The sequence below is a fragment of the Labrus mixtus genome, chromosome 2 (assembly GCF_963584025.1).
Source record: "Labrus mixtus chromosome 2, fLabMix1.1, whole genome shotgun sequence".
Classification (NCBI taxonomy): domain Eukaryota; kingdom Metazoa; phylum Chordata; class Actinopteri; order Labriformes; family Labridae; genus Labrus; species Labrus mixtus.
This window is the reverse complement of record NC_083613.1, coordinates 17,233,036-17,259,374: the sequence shown is the minus strand read 5'-3', so window position 1 is coordinate 17,259,374 and position 26,339 is coordinate 17,233,036. Positions and strand designations below refer to the sequence as shown.

Here is a 26,339-nt window from a genome sequence, read left to right as displayed (position 1 = left end):
ACCCCTCTGTGCTTTACAAGGCTCTGTCCGTTTAACGGGATGTACAGAGGAGATGAGACAGAGCGTTCCTCTGACAGCTGTTACACTTTGCCTCATATTGACCCTGTCCTCTGCTCCCACAGTTACTCCTGTTTACAGACAGCAGAGGTCATAAATCCACCGTAGAGGGGACACAGATAAACAGAGGGGAGGGAGGTGCAGGTGTATCATTTTCACACACTTGAACAAGCAAACCTCCCTGTCTGTGCTAATGCATAATATGCAGGATCTTCACACGCACTGTAAATCACAGATTCTTGCAGTCATTAAAGGAGCAGTGTGGAAGATTGCACTTTTTGCTTGATGAATACCCATAAATTATCACAGGGTTCATTATGAGATTTTACATAACTTCATGTCAACGTGCAAGAGAAGTGCTGACAACACCTCCAGCCTCTTCCAGCATGTACGCCATTGAAATCTGCTTCTCCAGAAAATCTGCAGCTTGCAGCTTTTTCCTTTTGAAGATTAATTCATCTGTATTCAAATTGAACTCACATCCTACCTTCTAATGAATAAACAATTAAGGAAAACAACAAACAAGACCGTTTTTTTAACGTAGAGATGATTTCAGCCGATATGCTTCCACTGGCATAAAATTAGAGAGCAACAGTAATGCTTTTAACAGAGGACGCAAACAATGGCTAAAATCAAAACAACAGTGCTCACATGATCAGCTTCTGACTGGTTTATTGTTTGATCATGCTGCCTTTGCTCTACAGTTTAAGTGTATTTATTCATTCTCTCCTTATTGTTTTCTGTTTTATCGCTTTTCTCCCTATCTTAATTGTTTTCCTTTCAAAAGCCTCCCGTGGACAGGTGTTGAGAACTAGCATGCTTGCTAAAACACTTAAACAATGCATCTGGTTCGTCCAATGTATCTGTGATGTCCATGCCAAATAAAGTCTATTATGTAAAGACGACACGAAAACTATTGGTTAGCACATCCAATTATAATTAAATAAAATACAGAAAATGATCAATTCAGAAAGAAATGAAAAACAAATCAATGCTGCCATTGTTGTTGTTTTTATCACAGGAATTGATTTGTCTTAAATTACAATGGTATTAATTTGGAATCTACAGTTAAGAGTAAGGTGGTCCTGAAATCCTAAACACACCATTACACACATATATAATTGCATAAAACTCAAGGACTGTTTTGAAAAAGACAACATAACATTTTTTTGTTTTGACCACTGCAAAAGATGCTTTAAAAAGTATGAGCAACTGTTGGATTCCAAGGCCTTCATACTTGTATCAGCCCTCTGAATTCTACAATTCATTTAGCAGAAAGTGACAAACATCAAGTACAACACAATCAAGGATCTAGAAATGAGGAAACTACAACAGTAAGCGCAAACGAACAGCTTTAAGTCCGATCGGACACACAGGTGCTGACAGGCGATGGCACAGAGGCAAAGCACAACATTCACAATGAAACTTAAGTGCTCAGCCCAAACCAATACTGACAAAGACCCACTATCATTCTACTCTACTCAAAGTAAGTTTTGCTTCACCCACCTAAGCTGACCGGAACCTTCCTAGTTTTCAAATCAGAGCTTGTTCTAAAACATTGATATCGATGGCCTCCTCTTGCTTCAACAGCTTTAGAGAATAAATAGAAGAAGCTGATAACTCTGTCTTAATGTAAGACTGTTGTAAAGACTGTGGCATGGCTCTTTTGGAAACTGTGTCCTGCTCTTACTTGTTTCCTGTTCCTGTCTTGGAAAAGGTCTTTTTTATGTAAAAGAGACTTACTTTGGTCAAAGAGGGGGACAAAGCAGCAGAGTGAAAGTAGAACCATGTTACTTGATACACTACTTCTGCTGGATGCTGTGAGTCCTATACACCTCTAGGCCTTCACATGGCAAACAGCCAGAAATACAAGCCCCAATAATGCTACACCATCTGTCCCACACATGGCTAATAATTAAAAGTTTATAAAACTGGCAGATGAGAAAAGATGGTGCAACAATGTCTCAAGGGTTGCAGAATCAGTAATACAAGTTGTACAACCCAACAATAACCTTAACTCATGTCGATGTGTGAAACAGATAATAGATAACATGTTAAAAACTTTACGTTTTTGATCATTTTGTTGTGCAGTTTTCTGCCCCTAGTGGCAGAAAAATAAGTAATAAAAAAAAAAATCTATATTGCACATTTGCAAGCCTTAGCTTTGAGAGAGACCATTAAGGAGAAACGTTCAGTGGTACTACTTTTTACAATGACTAATGGAAGGGAGCTTTTTCTAAATATCAAGCATTGCAGTCACAACTTTTGCACAAATCATGTTAAAAAAAAAAAAAACTATCAGTTAAAGAAATAAAATAAAAATGAAATTCAAATATATATTGAATAAAAGCCAAACAATTGGTGTACTGTTTATCTTCTTACTTTACATTTATTTAAGCAGGAATACATTGAAAAAGATGGATGTAAAAAATTGAGGGCCTCTTTTACCAAAGCAGTTAGTTGATTTTCATTCAGTTAACTTACAGCTCACAGTCAAAACACTTCGTCTTGCATACCTCACATGATGGATCCTGGTGTCCTTGTGTAGACACATCAGAGCCACACAGTCTCGTCTTGCACATTTTCAATATTTTTCTATCCACTTCTCAAAGGGTCAGTATCTGTATTCATCACATCTCCATTCACAGCAAACAAGCAACCTGCGGGCAGCCGGCAGCACACTCTCGTCTCCCTGCACACCGCCTCCGGCTCCTACGCCAACTGTAGATCGTGTGCAAGTCATCGTGAGATTAGTAGTCTGGTTTTGAACCTGATTTGTCCAAGTGGATAGGATTTCCCTGCAGGTGAGAGCAAGTTTTTCAGGCCCCAGTGGTGGCTAAGTGTCAAATGCATGAATTCAGATCTTCTTCATGCTTTGTGTTGTTGAAGTTTTAGGTAAAAGATATCTACATGTATGTTCAAATACAGCTGATGCCCGTAGATGAGGAGGCAATGACTTCTAATTTCAGCCATGGCATTGGAGGAGCAAGGAGCGATTCTGGACAAGACTAAGTAAATAGATGGGAGGTAAGAAAAGGGGAGCAAGTGAGAAGAAGGAGTGAGGGAGGGCAGTATGTTTGGATAAGGAGTTCACAATGGTTTATGTGTGCAGTCTTTAAGGACACCCTTCATAAAAGTCCATTACATATTTCATCATAAAGAGGAAATTAATTCAAAAACCAGGACCTCAAACTCTGATTAAATCATCCTAAACCTTAATCATTTGAAAAAAATTCACACACAGAAACTCAGACATCTTTTTTCCTTGCAAGTACACAACAGCGCCGTAACAAAGCACTGCCGTCATTGCGCCTTTGTACTTCTTTGTGCAGGAAATGAAGGCCTAACAGTTAGCAATTGTTAGACACCATTTTTTTTCCAGTTACATGCTTCCTCTATTGTCCAAGCTCTTCGCTTCGCTTTCTGATCGTCAAGTCCTGATGTCTGTGTCTCAAATGAATCCATTAGTTTTCTTTTGGTAAAAAAAACTCAGGAAAAAGCTCTTCCTCCAGCAGAAATTACCAGTCTGATCACATGTGTATGTGTTTTTCTGGGATGTTGCAGTCTCTCTGTATGACGAGTTCAAGGACACCAGCTGGTGAAAGGATACAGCATGCAGTGTACAGTCTTAAACCTGTTGACAACAGAAGAGAGGATTAATAATTCAGACGCATGCTTTATTTTCAAAAACTGCATTTTTATCTTTTTTTATTTTGAGACAGTGAAGAGGTGACAAGATGTGAGCACAGAGAAATTAGATCTGGCGGTAGCCTGAACAGTCAAACAAAGGACATTGCTATTAAATGGATTTTTTAGACACACTGTAGATATGGGCAACTGTATTTAAATGGTAAAATGCCTTGATAAAATGTATAGAATGGTGACTTATCAGAGATATATGTAAAAAAAAAAAAAAAGTCCTTACATATACAGTACTTGACACTGGTAATTATGCCTACTCACTGTCAGAGCAGCTTTACAGGACAGTCTGATAATATAATAATATAAGAACATATATATTGGAATGAAATTAAAATATGCCTAACAAGAAGGCATAGCGCTGCTGTCCATATGTAAAGAAATATAAAACCGGTACTGTGGGTTCTGAAAGTTTGCGGGTATCAGAGGGGACATTAAGTTATCAGTGACTTTGCATTGTCCTCTATCAGCAGCCTGTAGAGACTGCGACAGCACTGATACTGATGATCTGCTACTGCTAAAAAAAGAAAGCTTAAGCAGCTAAAAATAGCCCAGCAGAAGCATCTAATGAAGATGTCGTATGTCCAATAATATAATTTATGCTTCTTTGTGATTTTCCACCTGCAGCAAGGAGATGGTGTCTCACTTTGCTCCGACTTGTTTGCCTGGAATGTCAAAACTTGTAAAAGGTTTTTTAAAATGAGAATAAGAGCAAAGAAGGCCATGCACCAAAGAGTAACACGATCTTTTTTCTACGTTTTTAGCCCTGAGAGAGAGGGTTACTTACGGATTTTTGCAGAACTTGTTGCAGAAATTGTTTTGGGCATAGTTTTGTTGTAGTTTTAAATGGTGTCTTAATATTGTGAGAAACATATATTTATTTTTGTCATCAAGTTGCTTTCATAATCCCTATTATTGTTTGTAATATCCTAGTTTTAACCTGATACTACTGAGGCCCCAATCTTACACCTTACAGCGTGAAACAGCACACAGCCCAGTGTTATACTTGTTGGCATTATCAAATAGAGGCAGTTTTTCATTTTCACACCTGAGGTGTGTAAGTAGTTGCACCGATAGCCCTATTCAGACTGCCATTTCAAGGCGTGATATTTACGTCCCAGTGATGTTTCGCCTTCAATCACCGTCACATAATAGGGGGGGACGAAGAGCTCCCCCCCACCCGTCTTCAGAGGTAGTAACAGAGGCATTACAGGGGCTGGACTGGATCAGTTGAGCCAGCGGGAGTGTTGGTGCGGGAGAGCTGTGTGTTGGTGCATGTCTGACTGTGTATGTGGAGCTCCCGCTGTGCTGTTGCTTCCGCAAAGACGAAACACCATGTAAATTCACAGACTGGCACAAGGTTATTACGCCATTGCAGATTCAATATGAATGTACAAAGAAGTAATGAAGGCTGAGCTTAGTTATGGCACTTTTGTGGAAACGCAGTCAGAAAAGGGCTGATGACAGTTGCTCTGGCTCGAAGGTAGAGCAGATTGCTTTTGAACTGCGTGTGTGAAAGGTGAATGCTTAAAATTGAATGGAAATTTCTGACGTCATGTTCTTCATTAATTGGTTTAATATGGTATTCAACCAATTAATGAGGAACATGACGTAAACCAAGAGTTTTTATGTGACGTGCTGTGATCAAAATAACTTTATTTTTCATGTAACCTCAGATCTGACTGTTTCCCATCCATCCATCCATCCATCCATCCATCCATCAATCCGCAGTGGGAGCAGGCTGAGCAAGTTGACCCAGACATCCCTCACCCTAGAAATCCTGGTGGAATCTGAGGCGTTCATAGGCTAGATGGGATAAATAATAGCTCTCTTACGAGCTCTAGGTCTACCCTGGGGTCTTTCTTCGTACTAACCAGGGTAAACAAAGAACAATGAGGTATATCAGAAGGCCTCTTTTAATAAAGAAAACTTTCTATACTCATGAACAACTTGAGCTGCACCTTTAAGGTTGCAGCAATGTAGAACCTAACTCGCTGGGACACCAGCGGAAGGAAACAAATGGAAAGAGCTCCCCGTGGAGCATTGGTGGTGATACGTTCTTACAGCTGGTGTTGGAGCGGACTGAGAAAGACAAACACATCTGTTGTTCTGTGGTGTTACATCAAATTGCTTTTATCTCTGAGTGAACAGAGAACAAGATAAGGGAGGAGCTGCAGAGGTGTCACGTCTTCAGTTCGGATCAGCTGAGGACTAAAACTGAGTGCCGAGGAAGTTCAAAGGCTGAAATATTAATAGGATGCACTTTTGCTTAATATTTGATGACTTGATTACATGTTTTGAGCTTATTTTTCATATTTAGAGATTTAAGTTGCATCTAATTTTAGTGCACAAGAAAGGATTTGTATGTCCTCTTCAACCTCTCCATCACTTCAGACCAGGGAGAAATAACTACAGCCCATCTGTGAAAATAGACTGGAATAATTTTTGTTTTGCTGAATCCTGAGGGTTTCTGTGGCTTTCCCATCATCTTAAAATCCCTTCACCTGCTCTTTGACCTGTAACATTAAGGACATTCTGCAGAAACGACTCTCCAGCAGGTGGTGGCAGTCTGTGTTCACTAAAAAGAAAATGACTGCAGGTGAATGCAATTTTCACAAATCGTGCTCACTATTGCAATTATTTTCATAATACACCCACTTCTCGTACTTTATATGGTCTGCGGTTTTAAAGCATATGAGTTAAACTTTCCACTCACAAAAGAACGAGTTCTCCCACCACATATCTTTGCAAGTGTTTTAGTCTAATTTCCAGGCAAACATATCTAATTACACTTAATATAAGCCACATTTACTTAACAAGTCCAGACAAACGTCTTTTTTCAAGATATAATAAGCAAGCAATAAAACCTGATTGCTTTTCATGAGCAAAAAATGGCTTCTAGTGCTTCAAGCTAAATGTACTTCTTAATTGTCTTGGAGTAGGACATTATATCTAATTTCTGACAATTACACATGGTTAAGATTTGAAATTATGCAGCGTTTTTCAGAAAGTTAACTTTGAGCGTAACTTGAGCATCTGGGAGCTGGAGAGTTTCCCGGCCTTTTTAGTGTGTTGTAGGCAGATCATTTACTGAATCTTCTATGTTGCACATGGATTTTGATAGATTTGAAATCAGAGGATTTGTGACCTTTTAACAACAGGAAAACACATTTTTCACACTCAGGTGTAACATTTTAACAACTCACTGAAAGTAGGTCTAAACATTTATAATTCTCAGAAAACAATAGATAAGTTTCTCAAATCTCCTGAAAATAGGGCTAATTAATTCAAGCTGAGACAAACCTGGAGGGGTCTTCCTCCTTTGAGAAGCTCCCTTTCACCTCGATGCTGTTCATTTTGTTCTCAAAGATCCCATAACTCAGAGTCACCTGCAACAAATGAAACACACACACACACACACAAATAGGTATAAAAACGTATATTTGTATGCTTTTTTTGTTGGTGTGTTTGTGTACTTGTGTACCTGTTGTGGAATGCCTCTGTGGCTGATGAGCAGCAGATTCTCCAGGTGTGAGTGGAATAAAGGACAGTGGACCATGGAGATGCCCAGCCTCTTCTCCACGATGAAGCCCACCGTACAGTCATCGGGGAGACGGATCTTCGCCGACGTCTCCTCGAATCGTGAGCCACTTAAATATACATGAAACCAAAGACCACACACAAACACATTGGTTCGTGCAAATATACTTGTGACATTATTAAGATGCCTTTTAGATATAACATGGATTGAGCCTTTGTGTTATATTATGGTTAAGAAATAAGATATCTTAGTCAAGCCATAAAACTGTTTAAATAACACCCTGAATGGACAAAATAGGTGATTTTGCATATTTTGCTGCATTAACTACTTTCTTCATGGACCTTACTGCTGACCTTTTCCAAAGAGGACCATACATTTTCTAATTGATTCTCTACATTCTAGCCCGGGGTAGACATTAGTCTCAGTTGTTTGACAGCAGTGTAAACATAAACTTCCTTTAGTTTGGTGATTCATCACTGGGGACTTAACGCCGGCTTAATTTATTCATCTATTTATTTTTGTCAAAGTTAGGCTGCTGTTAAATGCAGTTGAAGGAAGAGAAACTCTCTCTTGTGGAACAAGAGCGTTTGCAAACAAACAGAAACTATGATTAAAATCAGTTTTTTGTATGACATGTTAGTTCACTTATTTGTTAGTTTGTATTTGGGGTTTGTTTTTCAGGCTCTCACATATCAAATGATGGATTTTCTAAGAAGCAAGTTTGGTTTATCATGAATAACCTCCAGAAACTTTGACTTTACATTTATACCAAGGTATAGTTGGTCCAACTTTAAGGAAACCAAGGAGTGTCTGAACTTTTCAGTTGAAGGATTCACAACAGCACAAATATTTAAAGGACTTTTCAGATAATACATGAGGTCATTAAGACAATGAAATCTGCACCTTTCTGTTTACATAAATGCAAAATCTCCACCTAGTCAAGTCCCTGTTAACATGTGCATAGAGTATCATCTCCTTAATACCTGGCCCACGGCGCCATCTTCCTAGCCAGCCGTCGACTCAGACAGAATCCTGCTCCCCCTGTAGCGAACCAGAACCGCACTTCTCTCTGAGGGGCAAAACACACACACACACACACACACACACACACACACACACACACACACACACACACACACACACACGTTGTTTTTGGATAATATTTCCATCCCTCTTTTTGACAATTACATTAAAGTCCTCCACCTACGATATGCACGACATAAAAAAAGGAACATCTGCCTTCTTCATCACAACGACAGCACGCAGCTGAAGAGAGGAGAGCTTCAACTTCAATTTTTAGTTTACACAACTGACTTTCTGTGGATTTGTTGAGAACAAAAACAAAATATTTTTGGAATAATGTATTGAAGTCACATGAACCCCTGAAACACTAGGAGGTATGTGATTGTCTGTAGCAGAGCATCACATGTGACATTAAAAGACAGCTCTCTGTATAGTCTGGTAGTTATATTAGTGAAACACTGTGGCTCAGTTCATTTTAATGCATTTCCACTTTCATTCCAAATTTAGTTCTCCAAAGTAACCAGTTGCTTTATCGATACTCAGTCAATAGGACTTCTAAAATGTTTCTTCGTCTCAAATAAAGAACAATTTATACCTTAATATTAAGCACTTGTGTCTTTCTTTCCTTCTCTGGTTTCTTTTAGTCTTGTCTTGATTGTTTGGTCTTCAAACCAGCCTGCTATAAATTATTCTTATTAATCTGCAATTTTCCGCCAATTCTCAAGCAGATGTGATACTGCATGGTGGGATTGCTCAAAGCCTGAAGTATGAAGTGTTGAGGTGATATTTATCATGTAAGTCAGGTCAGAGTAGGTTGTGATTGTAGAGCAAAATTACTGTTTCCTTTCTTTTTGCTCTGCTGACTGTCTCATTCCTTAATGTCCTCCCCCTTCATTCAAATATTTATTTTTAATTTTTTTGTCTTAACTTCGTTTTTTGTTTCTTTGCTCTCTCTTTTCTCTATCCTTTGCAGTGATTTCCTTTCTTGTCCCGTTTTTGTTTTCATAATTTCCTCTTCTTTATATTTCACCAATTTCCTGCCTCATTGTTTGCACTTCCCTCTCTTTCTTTGCATTTACTTTAAATGATTCCTCTGGCTCTTTGCCTGTCATTCCCTCTTTCATTTTAGTGTAAAATACTTTCCTTTCCAATCCATCCCTCTCTCTCTCTCTCTCCATTCCTTCTCTTTCTACTCCCCCTTCCTTCTCTCCTTCTCGTGGCAGCTTGGAAACAGTGACAGGAAATCGAAAAAAAGATAGGCAGCGAGATGTAAGAAAATGAGATTGGGAGACAGAGAGGAGCTTGACATTCGTTTGTGTTTTCTTCCCCGCCAATCCATCGTCAGCCAGGGACGGAGAGGAGGAAAAATGGGAAGAAAAAGAAGCAAGTGAAATAGAAACGGAAACAGAAGATCGAGAGAGGAAGCACAGATAAATAAATGTCTACTTTCAGTGTAAATGGCAGCAATCAGAGAGGAGAAAGTACCACAAGGGAGTTATTTCAAGACTGAGCGAGGGAGGTTGAAAAGGGCGGGGTGAAATGAAGGAACAAGACTGTATGGGGGGTGGGGGGGGGTGACAGGTTATATAGGGCTTGCTGAAATCAGGATGCATTTCACCTCAATAAAAACATTTATTCTACTGTAAAACATACAAACACAAATGGGAACATCTGCATGTGTATTCCATCAACTACCGCCATAGTCTGACAACCTCCCAGTCCCCCAAAAGAAGCCGTTATCGACGTTTGAGTGTTTCACCTCCAGCCATTACTCTACTCTAGCAAGGCGATAATCATTCATTGATCCACGTGAGACAGAATAGCCTTCACATTCACACGAAAGCTACATGTCGCATGTTCTTCCATACATCCATACATGCTTTCTGCTCTGCTCCTGTATCAACCCTGTCCATCTGACGTCTGTGGTCAGGTCAAAAATAATGAAAAAAATTAAAGAAAGGAGTTGAAATAAAGTACTAATGAAATGAATAATGAAGCTAGAGCGAGGGTCAGTTACAGATAAAAAAAAACATATTTAATTCTTACATCTGAACTACTAAACTGTTCCTTTTAATTGTTTTTATTTATTTCTTCATATTTAAATATATTGTTTCTACTTGTGACTAAAAAAGGTAGATTTTTGTTTTCGATTGTGTGCCTATGAAAATTCATCCACGGTTTCAGAATTTTGGCTTTCAGGAGGAACAAGTTTAAAGAGTTAGAAAATCAAAACACTGGAATGTGTGATTACGAGTGTCCAGTAGTTAAAAGAAAGAGAGAGAGAGAGAGAGAGAGAGAGAATGCAACAGAAATAAGGAATAATACAAATAAGCACATTTGGAAAAGAATGGAAATAAAGTTGAGTAGAGAAACATGGTGGGATTGGAGAAGAAGCAAAGGTGCTCAAGCTGGGAAAATGAGGCAAATAAGGTAATGCATCACAGAGGGGTCACCCTGCCTTAAGGAGTAATCAGTGCAGATGAATTAAATTCAGTCAGGTTTCAATGGAGATGAAGTGGTCTGGGGCGTAAATGCTGTTTAAAAGGCTTTTCCAATCCTGCCAAGAGAAAATCCTCAGGGAAGACTTGTGTACTTTGAATACATGAAAATCAACATGTTTGTTGAGTATTGAAGGGAAATTGTTTTTAGTAAGAGTAACTCGTCAAAACCTTGTCTTTAAAGATTCAAGTAAAATGTTGAATGAAGCCACGATTCATTAGAAACAGAGCACACAGCTAGATATGCCAATCTACAGTCTCATAAATTGTAACATGCCAAGAAAAGTTTAGAAAAAGGCTTCCGTTCAGGCCAATCTAAAGATGAATTCTGGTATATTTAAACCCAGGCTCCATTTGACATATTTGTGACTATAGCCTTTTTCACATATGCACTCCTGAAAGTCTAGATAACTTCAGGAGGACTGCTCTGGATATTCTCCTGACCTGGCTGTTCAAATGTGCACCTCACAATGGGAGACTATCCCTGTCAGACAGGAGGGGGGGGCTCTCCTGAGGTAAGACATGTCGTAAAATAAAACGACGTGGAAGTAGCGGATAAATGAACAGAGTCCGCTATACGATGCTATAATGAGAATATTTGCCTTTATATCAATGCTAGACGTAGTTCAACAGAATCGTGCACGGAGATCGTGTATGCATGCATACACTCTATGCGCCGTGCAGCAGTCACAGTATTTAAACGTCACTCCCCTCTCCCATTGGCTCGAGGTGAATTCTCCAGAAAACATCCTGCTGTGTTCTCATATCAGCCCACTCAGACTTGCTGCCGAACAAATACTAGGGGTCTGGCAGGAGAAACTACGGGTGAAAGCCGTATATGACATTAAGGTCAAAAAATGTTTGGAACTTTACATCTTCATCTTCTAGTCGCCAAACTCTATTCACAAAAATATTCTACTTTGCAGAACATGTGAGTTGCATGTCTGCCACTTCTTTGAATGGTAAGGTTATTGTGTTTTTTTTGTCAGATTATGGTGTTTTATTGGTTTAGGTTAACACAAGTCAAAAATTAAACAAACTAATCAATCAAAATAAGGTAGACCAGTAATTATTTTATTTTGTAAGGTTACATTTCTGTTTTTGTCAGTGTAGTCTGCTGGATTATTTATTTATTTGTTTATTTGACATGGGCATACAGTAAAATTGGTGCTGCAACATTTAACTAAGCACAAGTCCCAGTTGCACGGCTTTTTTTAGCAAAATGCGAATTTACAACACCTGTCCAGAGTGATTTATTCTTTGTTCTGTTCTATACAAAATATTTTACATTGACAAAAGGTCTGTTGTTTGGGCAGTCCTTTCTGTAATGTTGTAAAAAACTGAGCCTACTTTAATCAAGCACAATTACACTGAAAGAATATTGCAGCCATTATAATCCCCTCCCACTAAAGTGACCCGTTGGAGCAGATCCAAAACTGTGTATACCTGTTAGTCATTTTTAAATACAGGAATTCCCCTTTAATGAAACACTGTAATGTAATGGTACCGTTGCATTGCCCTCCAGCAGTTCATGAGCAGTGATGGGCTTGTCCAGGCTTGGTTTGCCCACATAGATATCTCCATCTTGAGGGAAAGCCGAGAGCAGGGTGAGGAGAGCGTCGGGGTTCACGTAGTTATCATCGTCCACGTGACAAAACCACCTGAGGAGCCACAGAGGGAAATACGGATGATATACGAAGGTAAAATATAACACTGGAGTTTGGTTTCTTCACTTTTCTCCATTCCTCCTGTTTGTGTCTGCTGACTCAAAAAATTATTTTCCTAATTGCTGGTTTCAGTCTTTTTTCCATTTATAATTTAAAAAATGAAAATTGCCTGAACGACAGCAGATGGTGCATTACATTGCTATTAGGAAGCCGAAAGTTTTTGGTTTATCACTTTGTGAAGTTGTTAATTTTACATCACTTCATCCATTTTGTTACAAGAAATAATCTTGTGCTCACAGGAAGTTATGTAGTTCACAAATTGGAAATAAATCCTCAAACACAAACTGTTGCCATGATCAATAATGACAATCATTAAATCCAGATTTACTGACACCAAAGATTGGTGAAATTAATTTATTTTTCACACCCATGGGGAACGTTCATGAATGATTTTCATTTTTTCTACAAAATCATAAAGAGTTAAATATCATCAAAATGTTGTATTTGTGAAGACTTAATATGCAATAAAGTTGAGATGTTTACAGTATATGTTTGTTTTCACAATGCAGACATTTAAAATTATTGTACAAAAACAGACATTTTAATTCATTTAAAAATTCTGATGTTTCCTACTTACTACCTGCCAGTGTGCCATCAATATAACAATTAACAACAGTATTTTCTAAATTGGAGCCCAAACATGTTCTTATACCAGAACCGTTGTCCTGGGGCGGGGGCTCCTTATTTACCTAAATTGCAAATATTACAAACATTAAGCTAATGATAACTGTATATAAATATGGACGTTATGTTAGATCCCCTAAAGGTTGAAGCCAAAACATTCAGACTATTAAATACACAAAAAACATGTCCCAAATGTTTTTCTCAAACATGGTTTCTTTCATTATAGTTTGTTCTTATCATGCTAATTTATGTTATTGACTTTTCAGAGAAGTTAAGTTTAAACTAGTTGATGTTATGAAATGTTAATATGGCACCATTTCTGGTATTTTGTTTTAAAGAGTTCTAAACAGTCAGTGCTAATGTTAAATAAAATAATAACTTTTTCCTCCTGGATAAAAGTCCCCTTTTTCGTTTGACTCATCCATTGCCCCAATACTCCATCTGCTAGATTTTACAAAGTTCAATTTGGGTTGGAATTTGCTGTCGCACAAACAACCTAGAAGAGGTCATATTTTTGCTGTGGACAGTCTCTGAAACTTTATTTGTATGGTTGGAGATCATAGCCCTTGGAGTTTATCCCATGGATATTGACCCTATCAGACCGTAACAGAGTTGCATTGTTAGTCTTTTTAAAAAAGTTTTCGGGAAAAACACAGAGAAAACAACATCTACTTCTGTCTGGCTGAAATTTCTGTCTCTCTTCTAACAAGAATTTCACAGTTGTCCTCCGTGAGAAATCAGGCTTGATTTCTTCTTCTTGCCACCTTAATGACTGGACATCTTAAATCCAATCTTCAATCCAAACTCTACAGACTCTTACTGCAGCATCAGAGTCCAAATAACAAAGCTGCTGGTACATCGTGTTGTTGTGTTTCCTCTGCCACCCTAATGGCTGCCAGACAAGTGGCTCATTCCAAACCAAACAGCCTCACATCCCTCCACCATACAAATAAAGTGAGCCCTGCAGCCAAACTGAAACGCTCCTTCATTTTCTCTGCCATCTTTACAACACCGTGGCAGTCAACCATTTAGTCACACAGCAAACACAATCTGTTGAGTCTTATTGCATTTTCAAAAATCAAATATGTGACAGAATACTGACGACAAATCATCTGATTTATTGTATGGCTGCATGAAGCTAGGTCATGAGTTAAACCAAGCCAAACAATTCTAAATCACTGTGTTTCGTTTAATAATTGATTTGGCATCCAGAAATACCGCTTTCTTCTACTTGCAAGTTTCAATGATTTCTATTCAAATGATCAAAGTAAAGAGAAGGGTAATTACTGATTATTGGCCACCGGAGGGGGGGACAAGCTAACAAACCAATAAAGACATATTATCACGTTCCAGAATAAGCTAGTGAACTTGTTGCCTATAGTTGCCTATCTACATGTCCTGGAGATACAAGGGGTGGGGGGTGCTTTTATTAAGAAAGAGATCTGGTGGGTTGAGAACCAAACATGGGTTGCGGAGCTGTTTTGGGTCGTGGATGTGTGCAAGGAGAAAAAAAAGCTGTGTGGCAAAAAGTAAATGCTAATGATTTAATTTTTTTTTATAAAAAAATGTGGTTGTAAACAACAATAAGGTTATCCCATCAGTTACATACATCAAACCGTATGGCCCTATTCCACTTGTGTTGCACATCTTGGTTTAATTCAGCTGAAGAACTTGTGCTTGTCAAATATTTACCCTCTTTTAAGCTCTGTTATTGACACCTAAGTATGTCCACTTAGTAATTGCTATCTTGATCTGTCAGGTAGTGGGGAGTTACTGTTTAAAACCATTAAATGTATATGTATATCTATGTATTGACTTTAGCTTGGAATACCCCATTCTTCAAGTGAAAAGATAAAACTATTTTCCAGTTTGGAACGAGACACCAATTATAACTTTGACATGATTAAAGGCCAATGGTCAAACGGAGACCTCTGAAGCCAAACGTAATGATGCCTTTGGGTGCTCCTTGTCAAAGTCGATAGTTTCCAAGTTCCTCCCCAGAGGAAATTAACACTGAGTGGTGAATAAAATGATGAATAACAGTGGAACATTGAAAACCACCCCTATGATAATAAAGTGTAAAATATGACCTATGGCATTAAAGTAACAGTGAAGAAAGAAAACTGTTGTTTTGCAGGTGCTACTGTGAATATGAACAGTTACAAAAAACAAATATTTTAAATTATTTAAACTTGATTTTACTTCTAATTATTACAATCAATCTGTTAATACTGTCAACTATGTAAATACCTTTTTCCAAATCCCTTTAAATCATTTAACCATGTAAATGACTGTTTCACATACAAACTCATATAAATACATGCTAACTAGATAAACATCATTAACTGCATTTAGGGAAGCAGGTATTTACCTTTATTCTATCTCCACATTATATTTTATATTGTCAGTGAGTTAAATGCTTTAGTTAGTGGACGAGGTGGGATGTCCATACTGTGGCTCGAACAGCTGATCTATACTGCGCAGACTCTGGCCCCAAAATGACATCACTAATACAAGATAGCAGCATCATTTGGGCTTCATTTTTCTATGCTGACGATACCCAGCTCTTCTTGTCATTCCCGCCAGACGATGTTACAGTCTCAGCAAGAATCTCGTCATGCCTTGCTGATATCTCTAAACCCTCCTCCTTACTTTAACGCTCTCATCCAGGTCTACACTCCCTCCCGCCCACTACGCTCTGCCAGTGAAAGCCGTCTGATCCAACCTTCACAACAGGGTCCTAAGACGATTACTAGACTCTTCTCCTCTGTCGCCCCCCGGTGGTGGAATGTACTTCCAAACTCCATTCGATCTGCAGAGTCCCTCTGCATCTTTAAGAAAAAGCTAAAGACCCAGCTCTTTCATGAATACCTACTAACTTAATGATGATGGTCTCCATATTATTGATGATGATGATGATGATGATGATGGTAATGACGATTGGTTTTTTTTTGATAACGACGACTTTTAAGACGGTTTCTATACTGATTCGAGCTCTCAAGAGCTGCCGTCAATGTTGTGCTTTGCCTCTTTGCAATGCCTGTCAGCACCTGTGTGTCCAATGGGACTCAAAGCTGATCGTTTGCTCTTACTGACATTGATCCCTTTTTTCTAGATCCTTGCTTGTGTTGTACTTACTCCCTGATGTACGTCGCTTTGGATAAAAGCGTCTGCTAAGTGAATTGTAAAAAATTGTAAAAAAAAAAAAATTCTAAACTACAAGGAGGTGGAGAAACTTAGTCCATCTTTATATACAGTCACTGATTCATGCTTAGATAAAACATTAATAGGTTGGAGTACCATTTTAACTGATAACAATTAAGTCAATATACATTTAGTTACCACCTTCCAAAAAAGATTCATATCTCCATGTGCTGACCACACAGGGACACGTGCTCTGTAATCTCTCCAGAAAAGATACATCTATTTGCTTAAAATAAACTGAAGATTTTTTTTTGGAGCCGTGGAAGACATTGATTTTTGAACTTGCATAGACTTGATTGACAGTTGACCTCTGAGAAGCTCATAGCATGCTGAAACTCAATAAATCAATGAAGATGTTGGCGAAATAACAACCAACTAGTACATTTTTCTGTTTATGAGCCTGTAACCCTGCAAGGTTGTTTTTCTTCTTTGATTTCTTCTTTCACTATCAGCTGCTTTTTTAACCTAGTCTGATCTTTAAATCCTGTGTGGACATAATGGTAGGCGGACCTTAAGCTGTCTCACCTCTTGTCTGAGGCCATGAAGCCGTCGTACTCGGCAGACATCTTGCAGGACAGAGCCTGCTGGCTGTGGTCTGACTGGCAGCCTGTCACCACCATGTTATAACCTAAAGGGGGGGGGGGGGCAGACAGATAAAAACAGTTTTCATATATTGATGAGTATGTACTTTTGCAATGCTCATTTATTGACCAAATACTTAACTGGCTCATAATATTCTGAATGTGTTCAATGGCTTTACTTTAAGTGATGGAGGAGGGGGAAAGACAATATCTAAAAACACAGATATGATGGAAAGAGTGGGGGAGGGATGGGAGGAAGAACAGAGACAAGGTTGAAGAATATGTCAAAAATCTACTTTATGGGACAGGACCTGGTGCGTAGGAGAGGAGAATGAGTCCATCACATTTTTTAGGCAAACTCCAGCCCATTGTTGAAAGTTAAACAGTGTGCTGCAGTTTGCTTGCAATTAACAGACACAAAAAAGGGGGAACTTAAAGGAGCGAGCGAGTGAATGACAGAAACACAAAACAGGAGCAAACTCAGTGAAAGAGGAAGAGAAAGACGGTGAGACAAAAAATAAAGGTAGGAGAGTACGTACAAGAAAAACATGAAATGAAAGAAGCCCTGCAAAGTATTAAAGTGGTGTTTTTTTAACCTTTTCCAAAAACCTCAAACACACAAGAAAAGTGTAAAGAAGGGATTCAACTGCAAACAGGATTGGCTACAGTTGCTCTCAACTACATTACAAGAACAAGCCTCTGTCTTTGTGCACATAGTTTATGTTTGACTGGGCTCTTCAGGTGGTAGGGATGCTAAGATTTGGGAACATCATTTTAGACATACAGATAGCTTATGCCTCAGTCTTAGGCAGATGTCAACATCAAAAGCAGATTTACAACTCCTGTTTTCTTTTTCCTTTTTTTAAAGGCGGCTGTGAACACGACCATTGTAACTGGACCATTGTGGTGATAGAAATAAAGAAGAGAATGGCTTTCAGACGTCAAGGTGTATCTGAGACTATTAGATAAAAGTAGATGGGCTATATCTACTTAAGTAGATTTACATTTTAAGCATACACTGTGCAAATTCAGAACATTTCTGACCTGATTTTTGAGTCAAATGTCTGATTTAACAGTTGGGATGATTTTTGCCAACAGTGTACAGGGGGTACCAGCGCCTCAGCTGCTCCTGACTGGTTGGATGAATTTCTGGCTTGTTTAAGAATTTATCGTATGACTGAATAATCTCACAGGTTGAGAGCAGAGCTACGAGCCAATTCCAAAACTTCAGGTTTTAACTTGTTTTTGGTGCGTGCGTGCGAGGGTCAGAGTGTTTTTGACAGCGTTCGGTTGTAAACGATTCACTCAAACAGTGTGAGTTGAAGTCCCACCACAACATACAGTCATTTTTTAAATATTATATGGCGTAGCATTCAGATTTAATATGACCTATATAGACTAACTGTGTCTATAATAAAGGTGCTGCTCAACATAATAGGGTTTTAGACTTTGTTCAATTTGATTCAAGATTGATTCTTACCTTCCAAAAGCAAATCCGCATCTTCTGTGTCCGTGAAAATGAAAGTCTAGACAAAAATCAAAGAGCAAATAAAATTAAAACACCTTTAGTAACGGATGAACACAAACACACTCATTGTCACCACACAGGACTAATACTGTTTGGAATGCAAATTCAGTGTGACAGAAACAAGGTTTACCGGCCTGTGAAGTTAAATGGTCCCATTTTAGATAGATAGATAGATAGATAGATAGATAGATCATCTGTAGTACAACACTGACCTCTGGTGGTAAAAATCAATTACAGATCAAGGCACACTATCCAGCAGATTTCAGTAATTTATCCTTTTGCAGATTCCCTTTGAAAAACATGTCCCATATGTTCCGCTCTTTGTGTCGTGCAACATTTTAAAAGATTGATTTCAAACGTATCAGTATAAGAAAGTCCTCAAACAGTTGTAATCCTGTGCCGGATTTATCTACCTGGCTGACAAAATATAAAAAATCTGAATAAACTAAGAGTTACTAAGGCTGGGGAGTTTTGTATCGAGGGATTTGAACTGGCAACCCTTTCGTCACACTCCATCTGCACAGCCCCTCAGGCTGAACCGAGCGGCGGGTTCGACTTTCTTTTCCAGGCAGGCACTAAATAAACTCAGACTGGGACAAATCACCTGTTAAATGAGATAAACACAAACCATAACTCATGTTTTATTCAAGTCTGGGAAATGTATTGCTGTGTCTCACTGAACACAGGTACGAATAATAAAATGTCTCCAGATTATTTCTTTGAGCATTTCTTTGAGCCTGTATGTTGTGCTCACCATAGTAAATACTTTAGGACAAGTTAAATAATGGAGCAAGAGGGTGATAAGAAATATAACTTACATATGACCTCTGCCGCCTCTGGCTGTAAAGATTCTAAAGTTAATACAGATAAGTTCATGTTTTTTGTGCTTTTATTCTTTAGTTTCACACAGCTGATGAGCATTTTTCATAATATAGGAGCATATGAAGAGAAAGACTTTCTGTATCAATAGAATCAACTTCCTTAATAGAAGATGTAGATATAAAATGATCTATATTATTTATATTAACTTTGTTCGACTTCATTAGGCCTAATATTGTATGTTTTCAAGTGACTGTCATAAATAACATATTAAAATGTTGATGTTATGTTGAATTTGAGAAATGTCTTCAGTTTAAGTGTTATACAGTTAGTTTACAATTATATAATTGCAAACGAATTAAACAATTTACAGATTACCGACATGGTCAATGTTGTATGACTGGAAAAAGTTCAAGTTCAAAATGTATGATCACAGAGAATGTTGAAGAGAAAGCCCACATTTTCCCTCCATAGAGAGACACTGAATGCATGATATGCATAACAGCGTGTGTGTTTGTATGCACAGTCAGCATGAATAAGAGACAATTAGTATTTAGATTTATTTAGATTTCCACACATGCCTCCTGCTAATAACAGTCATCATCAATAACACACTCAAATGTTAAACATATGGTGACACCTACTGAGGATATATGACAGTTATATTTCAGATGGGTTTTTTTTATGTTTTGATGGCTGGAATAATCATAAAAAGGGCAGAGAGCCAAAGAAGAGAAATTGTGAATGGAAACTATTCTTCAGACATCCAGTAGAGGGCGACAGAGCTAGAGATTTACCCAGATGTAAGTGTGTGTGGGGTTGTTTTTGTTAGATCTTGTTTACCTGTGTGAGATCTTGTGTTTTAGAATCTGACAGCGTGGAACTTAATGAGGACATTTTGGTAAGAACTCACTTGTTCAAAAGACTATTAGACCTGGTTATAAGGCCGAGTTAGAATGTATTTTATTGTAAGTGTGTGTGTTACTTTAAGGATGTTTTACTTTGAGGGTAAGTGTAAAGAGTGATTTAGGGATCTAGTGTGATGCATATTTGAAGCAGTAGCATTCAGAGTGCTGCACGAATGAGCCCTAAATCCAACATGCATAGAGTTTGAACTTTAAGGTTCACACAAAAAAGGAAAATGTATGAATAGCACAGAGGCAGAGTGATGCAATAGCAAGAATAAGGCTACTACATCAACTCACACAAACCGCAAAACCCATAAATATAGCTGATACAGATCCCCTGCTTTGAGCGTTTCTCCAGAGATAATCTTTGCATGCTTGTTCATGGACACTGCTTAACTGGTATTAATGACTCAAATAAAAACAGTCTAAAAAACACAGACATTCAAACGCTCCGCTTACTGAGATGCAAAGCCATTAGCATCCCTATGCTCCGGTGATGCATTGGCCTCTTTCTGTGCAAATGAATCTCATATGCAAACGCATCTAAATTACAAACAGCTAAGCTAATGGACACACAGTTGGCGTGAAAATATATCCATCTGTTGATATTTGATGGGTGGTTGGTTTTGATGCATGGGGAATGTCACCCGCAAAATTGTGATCATGAAAAAAGTTCGACCTCTGGATGACATAGAAATACATTTTCTGTTGGCAAAGAATGGAAATAGTCTATAACGCTGCAATCAGTGCAGCGCTATGCAAAATCAATCTGCGGCGGTTAACCCCGGCACACTCAATCCAAACGTGTGGAGACGATGGAGCCGATATGAATTACGGGAATGAGTGTTGTTGTTTTTCTATCTTGAAGAAATGCCCTCGCTGGCTCGTTTCTAGTTAATACTTTATGTGACTCAAATCACATTTGTTAAATTTGGACTCCCAATAAACGGGTGCCCTACCGTCCCAGGTCATCATCTACAGTATATTTGGAAAGATGAGCTCAGTCATGATGAAAACGCAGCTGTGCACAGCAGGGAGTGAAAATGTGGACAGCTCATCCCCACAAAAAGATGCAAAATAAGAGCAAACTGCATGACCAAGAAGACTTTTATGGGCGTGTTTGCGTTTTGATATTTTTAGTCAGTATGCTGTGTGAATTGGACCTTGAGACACAGTAGTTTTAGAGTTAGTTAAATACTTCTGTCTTTTTTCAATGGTGATGCCTATTTCATTTTGCCTATAGTTTGCCAAATATGTGTCATTCCTGCAGTTCTCTGTCTGTTCAAGTTAATATAATAATAATCCATTGTATTTAAGGGCGCCTTTCAAAGCACTCAAGGTCATTTTACAAAGCAGAGACAAAACAAGTAAAAAACCTATCGATAAAATTTACACTAAATAGACAAATTTACAGAGTATAAATCATTGTGAAGAGGATTGGTGAGACAGGATGGATAATGATCGAACAGAATATGCCAGATTAAAAAGATGTGTTTTGAGCTGAGATTTAAAAATATGAGTGGCAATATTACAGATGTCTGGAGGGAAGGAGTTCCAGAGGCGGGGGTCAGAGCGGCTGAAGGCTCTGGACCCCATGGTGGACAGGCGGGCGGGTGGTGTGGTGAGTTGAGTGGAAGAAGACCTGAGAGCGCGGGTTGGTGTGTTGATGTGCAGGAGTTCAGAGAGGTACAGGAAGTGAAATTTCCGATGAAACACTTCTGTTTCCGGCGCTAGCAGATTAGCTACTGAGTGACAGTAGCGCTCATACGGGCTAGAACCGACTTTTAACCTTGAATGATGAAAAAAATCATGTGGTGTGTGTGTGTGTGTGTGTGTGTGTGTGTGTGTGTGTGTGTGTGTGTGTGTGTGCGTGTGTGTGTTTTGCTCTTCCTGTTCTCTGACGAGTTTCCGTTTCGGTATTGTTAACAGAGTCCTAACATGTCGGCAACTTCCCCCTGGCCCAGACAACCTGCCTGCACAGCTTCCTCTGTGTGTGTGTGTGTGTGTTACTATGCTTGTATTTTTGTATATATTTACCTTTTAAATTAAGGATCATTTACACACATAGATCTACAAATCTACAAAAAAAAATGTTAGTACATTAACATTAGTATTCCCAATTGATCTTTTCCTGTATAGATATGTTTAAGTTTTGCGCTTTGTTTTCTGTTGTCTTTAACTGTTTAAAATGTGTTTTAGAGAAATGTTTGACTCTACTTGACTATGTCAGCACTCTTTGACACATTTTTCTGCATTGTGAGACCAAAATAGAGAAACTACATGAAGCAACACTTCCTCTATAAAGATTCACTCATGTGTTTCACTTGTTTCAAAAAAGGAAACAAGCTGTTTCATGACTGTATAAATTAAAGTATGTTCCTAATTCAGATTTTATAGTCATTTTCGTCACAAAATGCACATTTTGCAGTACATCTAAATGTATTAACCAAACATAAACTAAAACGAAAACAAGTTAATGCGATTTCCAGTGAAACCTTTCAATCTTGCTTACACAATGATCCCTGTGCTGTCCTGTTTTGCATGCATTGTTATTTTACCAGCCAGATTGGACAAATAGAGTCTCTTCAAAGTAGAGCTGCTGGACTCTGACATAAAAAATGTTCCTGGTAAGAGCACTGTGTTGTTTTGACAAGCCACTTATCAGCCATAGATACAGCGAGAGTTGGCAAAGCTTCACTGAGAAGACAAGTGAAATGCCAGCTAGCTTTAAGTGTGTGTGTGTGTGTGGGGGGGTGTGGGTGTGTGTGTGTGTGTGTATGAACAGGAGAGAGCAGACAGACAGACAGCGACACGCTATCAATCTGATCAGACTGTAACTTCTTCATTTGACTTCCTTGTTGACAGACACGGATTTTGTCTTTCACACCAATTTATCACCTTTGAATTCAACAACAACACGTCTGACAGAGAATCTGTTGCCTTACATTCAGCAGTCAGTACAAGAACTCTTGCATGATCCAATGATAAGAGTGTGTAATGAAAGCTTTTAAACTGGACTGATGCACTGAACAACGATAAATGACTTAAAGCATGGTGAAAGCTCTCACTTAAAAAAAACTGGCTGCCAAACTCAACTACACTGGAGGCTATAAACAGAACTAAAGCCTTAAACAGTAGTAGTGAGTGTACATTTGAGAGTTTTTTTAAAACTGACAACATTCATACAATCCCTTAATAGTTGTAGATGACAAAGACAATCCTCTTTGAAGGAGACAAGATAACAAAGAGCAAGGCATCAACTAACACTGAATGTTTCTCTTGGTAAATTGTGGTTTCAAAGTTTTAATCTGAGTGCTTCATAATCTCAACATCAGTTGCTGTAAAAATCGACTGATTTATTTTGCTTCAACTGAACTTTAGAGTTAATCTACCGAGCCAATTATTTGCCCTGCAGCTTCGAAAACAGAGAGAAAGTGATTGTTTTCATTTCAGCTTGAGGCTAACAGAACATTTCTCCTTACAAGCCTGTTGTCATGCTTCCTTCAACTTAGTAAATGAATAATAACATTTAGATTTTTCCATCTTGAACCTCTGGCAACATGATCAGATGGCTTCTGAAGTGTAACTTCACTACTCAGTTTTTGTTAGATAATGGCGAATGTTGAATTGACAAAATCCAAACAATGATTCTTATTCACTTCTCTGCTTCATGATTTCGCTGTTATGACCGTATGTGACCAACGTGCAGCCCTCTAAAGCACACAAAAAAAAAAAAAAAACAGTAAAAACTCACATGCGCCTTGGTCCTGGAAATCCACGTATCCAAAAGCAGCGAGAGACGAGTCTTGTGGAATCTCCCTGTGGTCTTCACAGCGATGAAGATGTCCTCTAACTTCACTTTTTGCTGGTTAACTTGTGCACCATCAGAGGCAGGGCGCCCCCTCTTCCCTCGGCTGCTGTTTCTAGCCGGCCTCTGTGCGTCGTTGGCCGAGGACGGAGCCTGTTGGATGGAGCGGTGGAGCAGCGCGCCGGGTGACGGAGGCTGACCCGCGCTGAGTTTGGGGAGGCTGCTGGAGCGTAATTGGAAATCCACGTAGAGAATGATGAAGAAGGTGACAATCAAAACAGGCAACCTCCGGCGTATCCATCTCTTAGGCATGGTAGAATGGGGCTTATGAGAATTAAAATCCACAAAGACTTAAAGGCATGTTTCTTTCATATAAAGTCCACATGTTCACTTGTTTGGGTCTCTTCTCCATCACACCTTCCGTCTTCCTTCCTCGTAACGTAGAGCCTATCGGGCTTTCATTTCAATCAATTCATGGTTTAAATTGAAGATGATCAAAATCAATTTGCATTAAACCTGGCAAATAAAAAATACGCTTTAAAATGCCTTTAAGAAAAGGCTACAGCTGCATGACAGTAAATGATGTCTCATTTCTGTGAAAAAGCGGGTGACACTGTGTTGCATTTGACGTTGTCACAGTTTCAGCTCTGCCCACAGAATGTCACCAGTGTCAAGTTACACAGACCGAAGTGATGGCACTTCCTGGCATTGATTTCAAAATAAACCACAAAAGAAAGGGAGAAATAGGCTGTGCATCCGGTTGTAATTGGCTTTTATTTGAGAGTGGGGCAATATAGATTTAGTGGAGAGTCTAAAAAGGCGAACTAAAGCCAAACACATCAACACTTGACCAACAGCTTTAACCTAAAGTCAATGTTCATGCTTGTTCCAAAACCTTTATCATGTAATGTTTTCTCATTCTGGATTCTTATAGTCATGTTGTAACTGTAGAAAGTTCAACTTTTTCCATTCACCATGATCACCTTTTCAGCTGAACAAAATCTCCATAATTGTTTGAAATACTAGAAAGTTTGAGCATTTCCATTATAGCTGACCAAACCATTAACGCCTGCAGTGATAGTGCAAGATGCAAAGATTTGAACGAGGCCGGGCAGAACTGTGTCTGAATGATTATGCTTGTCAGACACGTCAGACTTCAGCAAACTGACATATTTCATCAGCATTTTCTTTAACCCTGACGAGATCAAACTAGAATTAAAAAAAATGAAAGAGAAAGAAAAGTCAAGGAACCAAATATAACAACCATTTTCTTGTTTATTAACTCATAATCATTTTTACTTGAATATTTTCAAGGGTCCCAAGCCCCAATTGAGAACCTATCATAAATTAGAAGAGCTGGGAAAAATTCTCAAAATGAGAATCAATCATAAACTACACAGCAGACAATGTATCACAGCCCGCTGAGCCTGGTGTCACCTGTTCTCTGCCAGAAACTGCAAACCACAGCAAAACTCACCGCCTCTTTCCTTCCTCCTCAGCTCTTACAGTTACACAGCTTTGTAAAAGCTTAAACTATGTAAAACACACACACACACACACACACACACACACACACACACACACACTGCAAAACTGGCACTGCTATGGACAAAAAGTCAAATTCAGTGTCACATGCAAAAAAAACTCAAGTGCAACATTCATTGTTTGGGGCATCTTCAAGTTTAGTGTCAATATATTGAAATGCTAATTTTCTCAAGAAACAAAACAATGTTTAATGACAAAGGATGACTCATTTTGGAATCACTGGGAATGAACACAATGTCAACAAACATTCGGCATGAGGGTAAGTGGTTGAGGGATGAGGGATGAGGGAGGTGTGTCTGAAGAGAGTATTTGTTTAGGTCTAAAAAAAAGTGCTGTGAAAGTCTCCTATACTAAGCCTTTATAAAACAACAGGTCTTTCTATGCTGGTCTAGACGTCTCATACTGTATCCACTCTCTGCTATTCTCTGCCCTTTGTCTCTGGAGACCATCACCAAGGAGAGAAAGACCTTGATACAATTAATTCACCTCAGACCCTCATTGCCACCTTTGTTTATTTGTCCTTTCTCAGCGTTCTCGCCTTACATCCATCCCTCCATCTCTCCCCTCCTCTTTCTCCCTCTCTCACTTTCTCTACCACTGACCAGCTGCTTTCTTTCCTCTCCACTTGAACTACCTGGCTCAGGAAGAACCAGCCCACCCCAAACCCCACCCCTCCAGGTCCCGCAGGTAAACCAGAGATGCCCAGAGCACACCCTGGCTAGGAAAGGCCCAGGATTGCCTTACAGCCTCGCTAAAAAGGGCCTTTTCTGAAACAGC

The 26,339-nt window shown here is 38.8% G+C and overlaps 1 protein-coding gene across 1 annotated transcript; it reads right to left on the bottom strand.

The window, feature by feature from the left end:
- Nucleotides 1-973: 973 nt before the first annotated feature.
- On the bottom strand, nt 974-24,664 carry mfng (MFNG O-fucosylpeptide 3-beta-N-acetylglucosaminyltransferase). The gene is made up of 8 exons (XM_061053789.1): nt 23,964-24,664; nt 18,435-18,480; nt 16,899-17,001; nt 12,326-12,479; nt 8,281-8,366; nt 7,241-7,406; nt 7,060-7,145; nt 974-3,691 (listed from the first exon to the last, which is right to left on the bottom strand). The coding sequence occupies exons 1-8, from the start codon at nt 24,327-24,329 to the stop codon at nt 3,640-3,642; spliced, it is 1,059 nt and encodes a 352-aa protein (XP_060909772.1). The 5' UTR covers nt 24,330-24,664; the 3' UTR covers nt 974-3,639.
- Between the last annotated feature and the right edge of the window lie 1,675 nt (nt 24,665-26,339).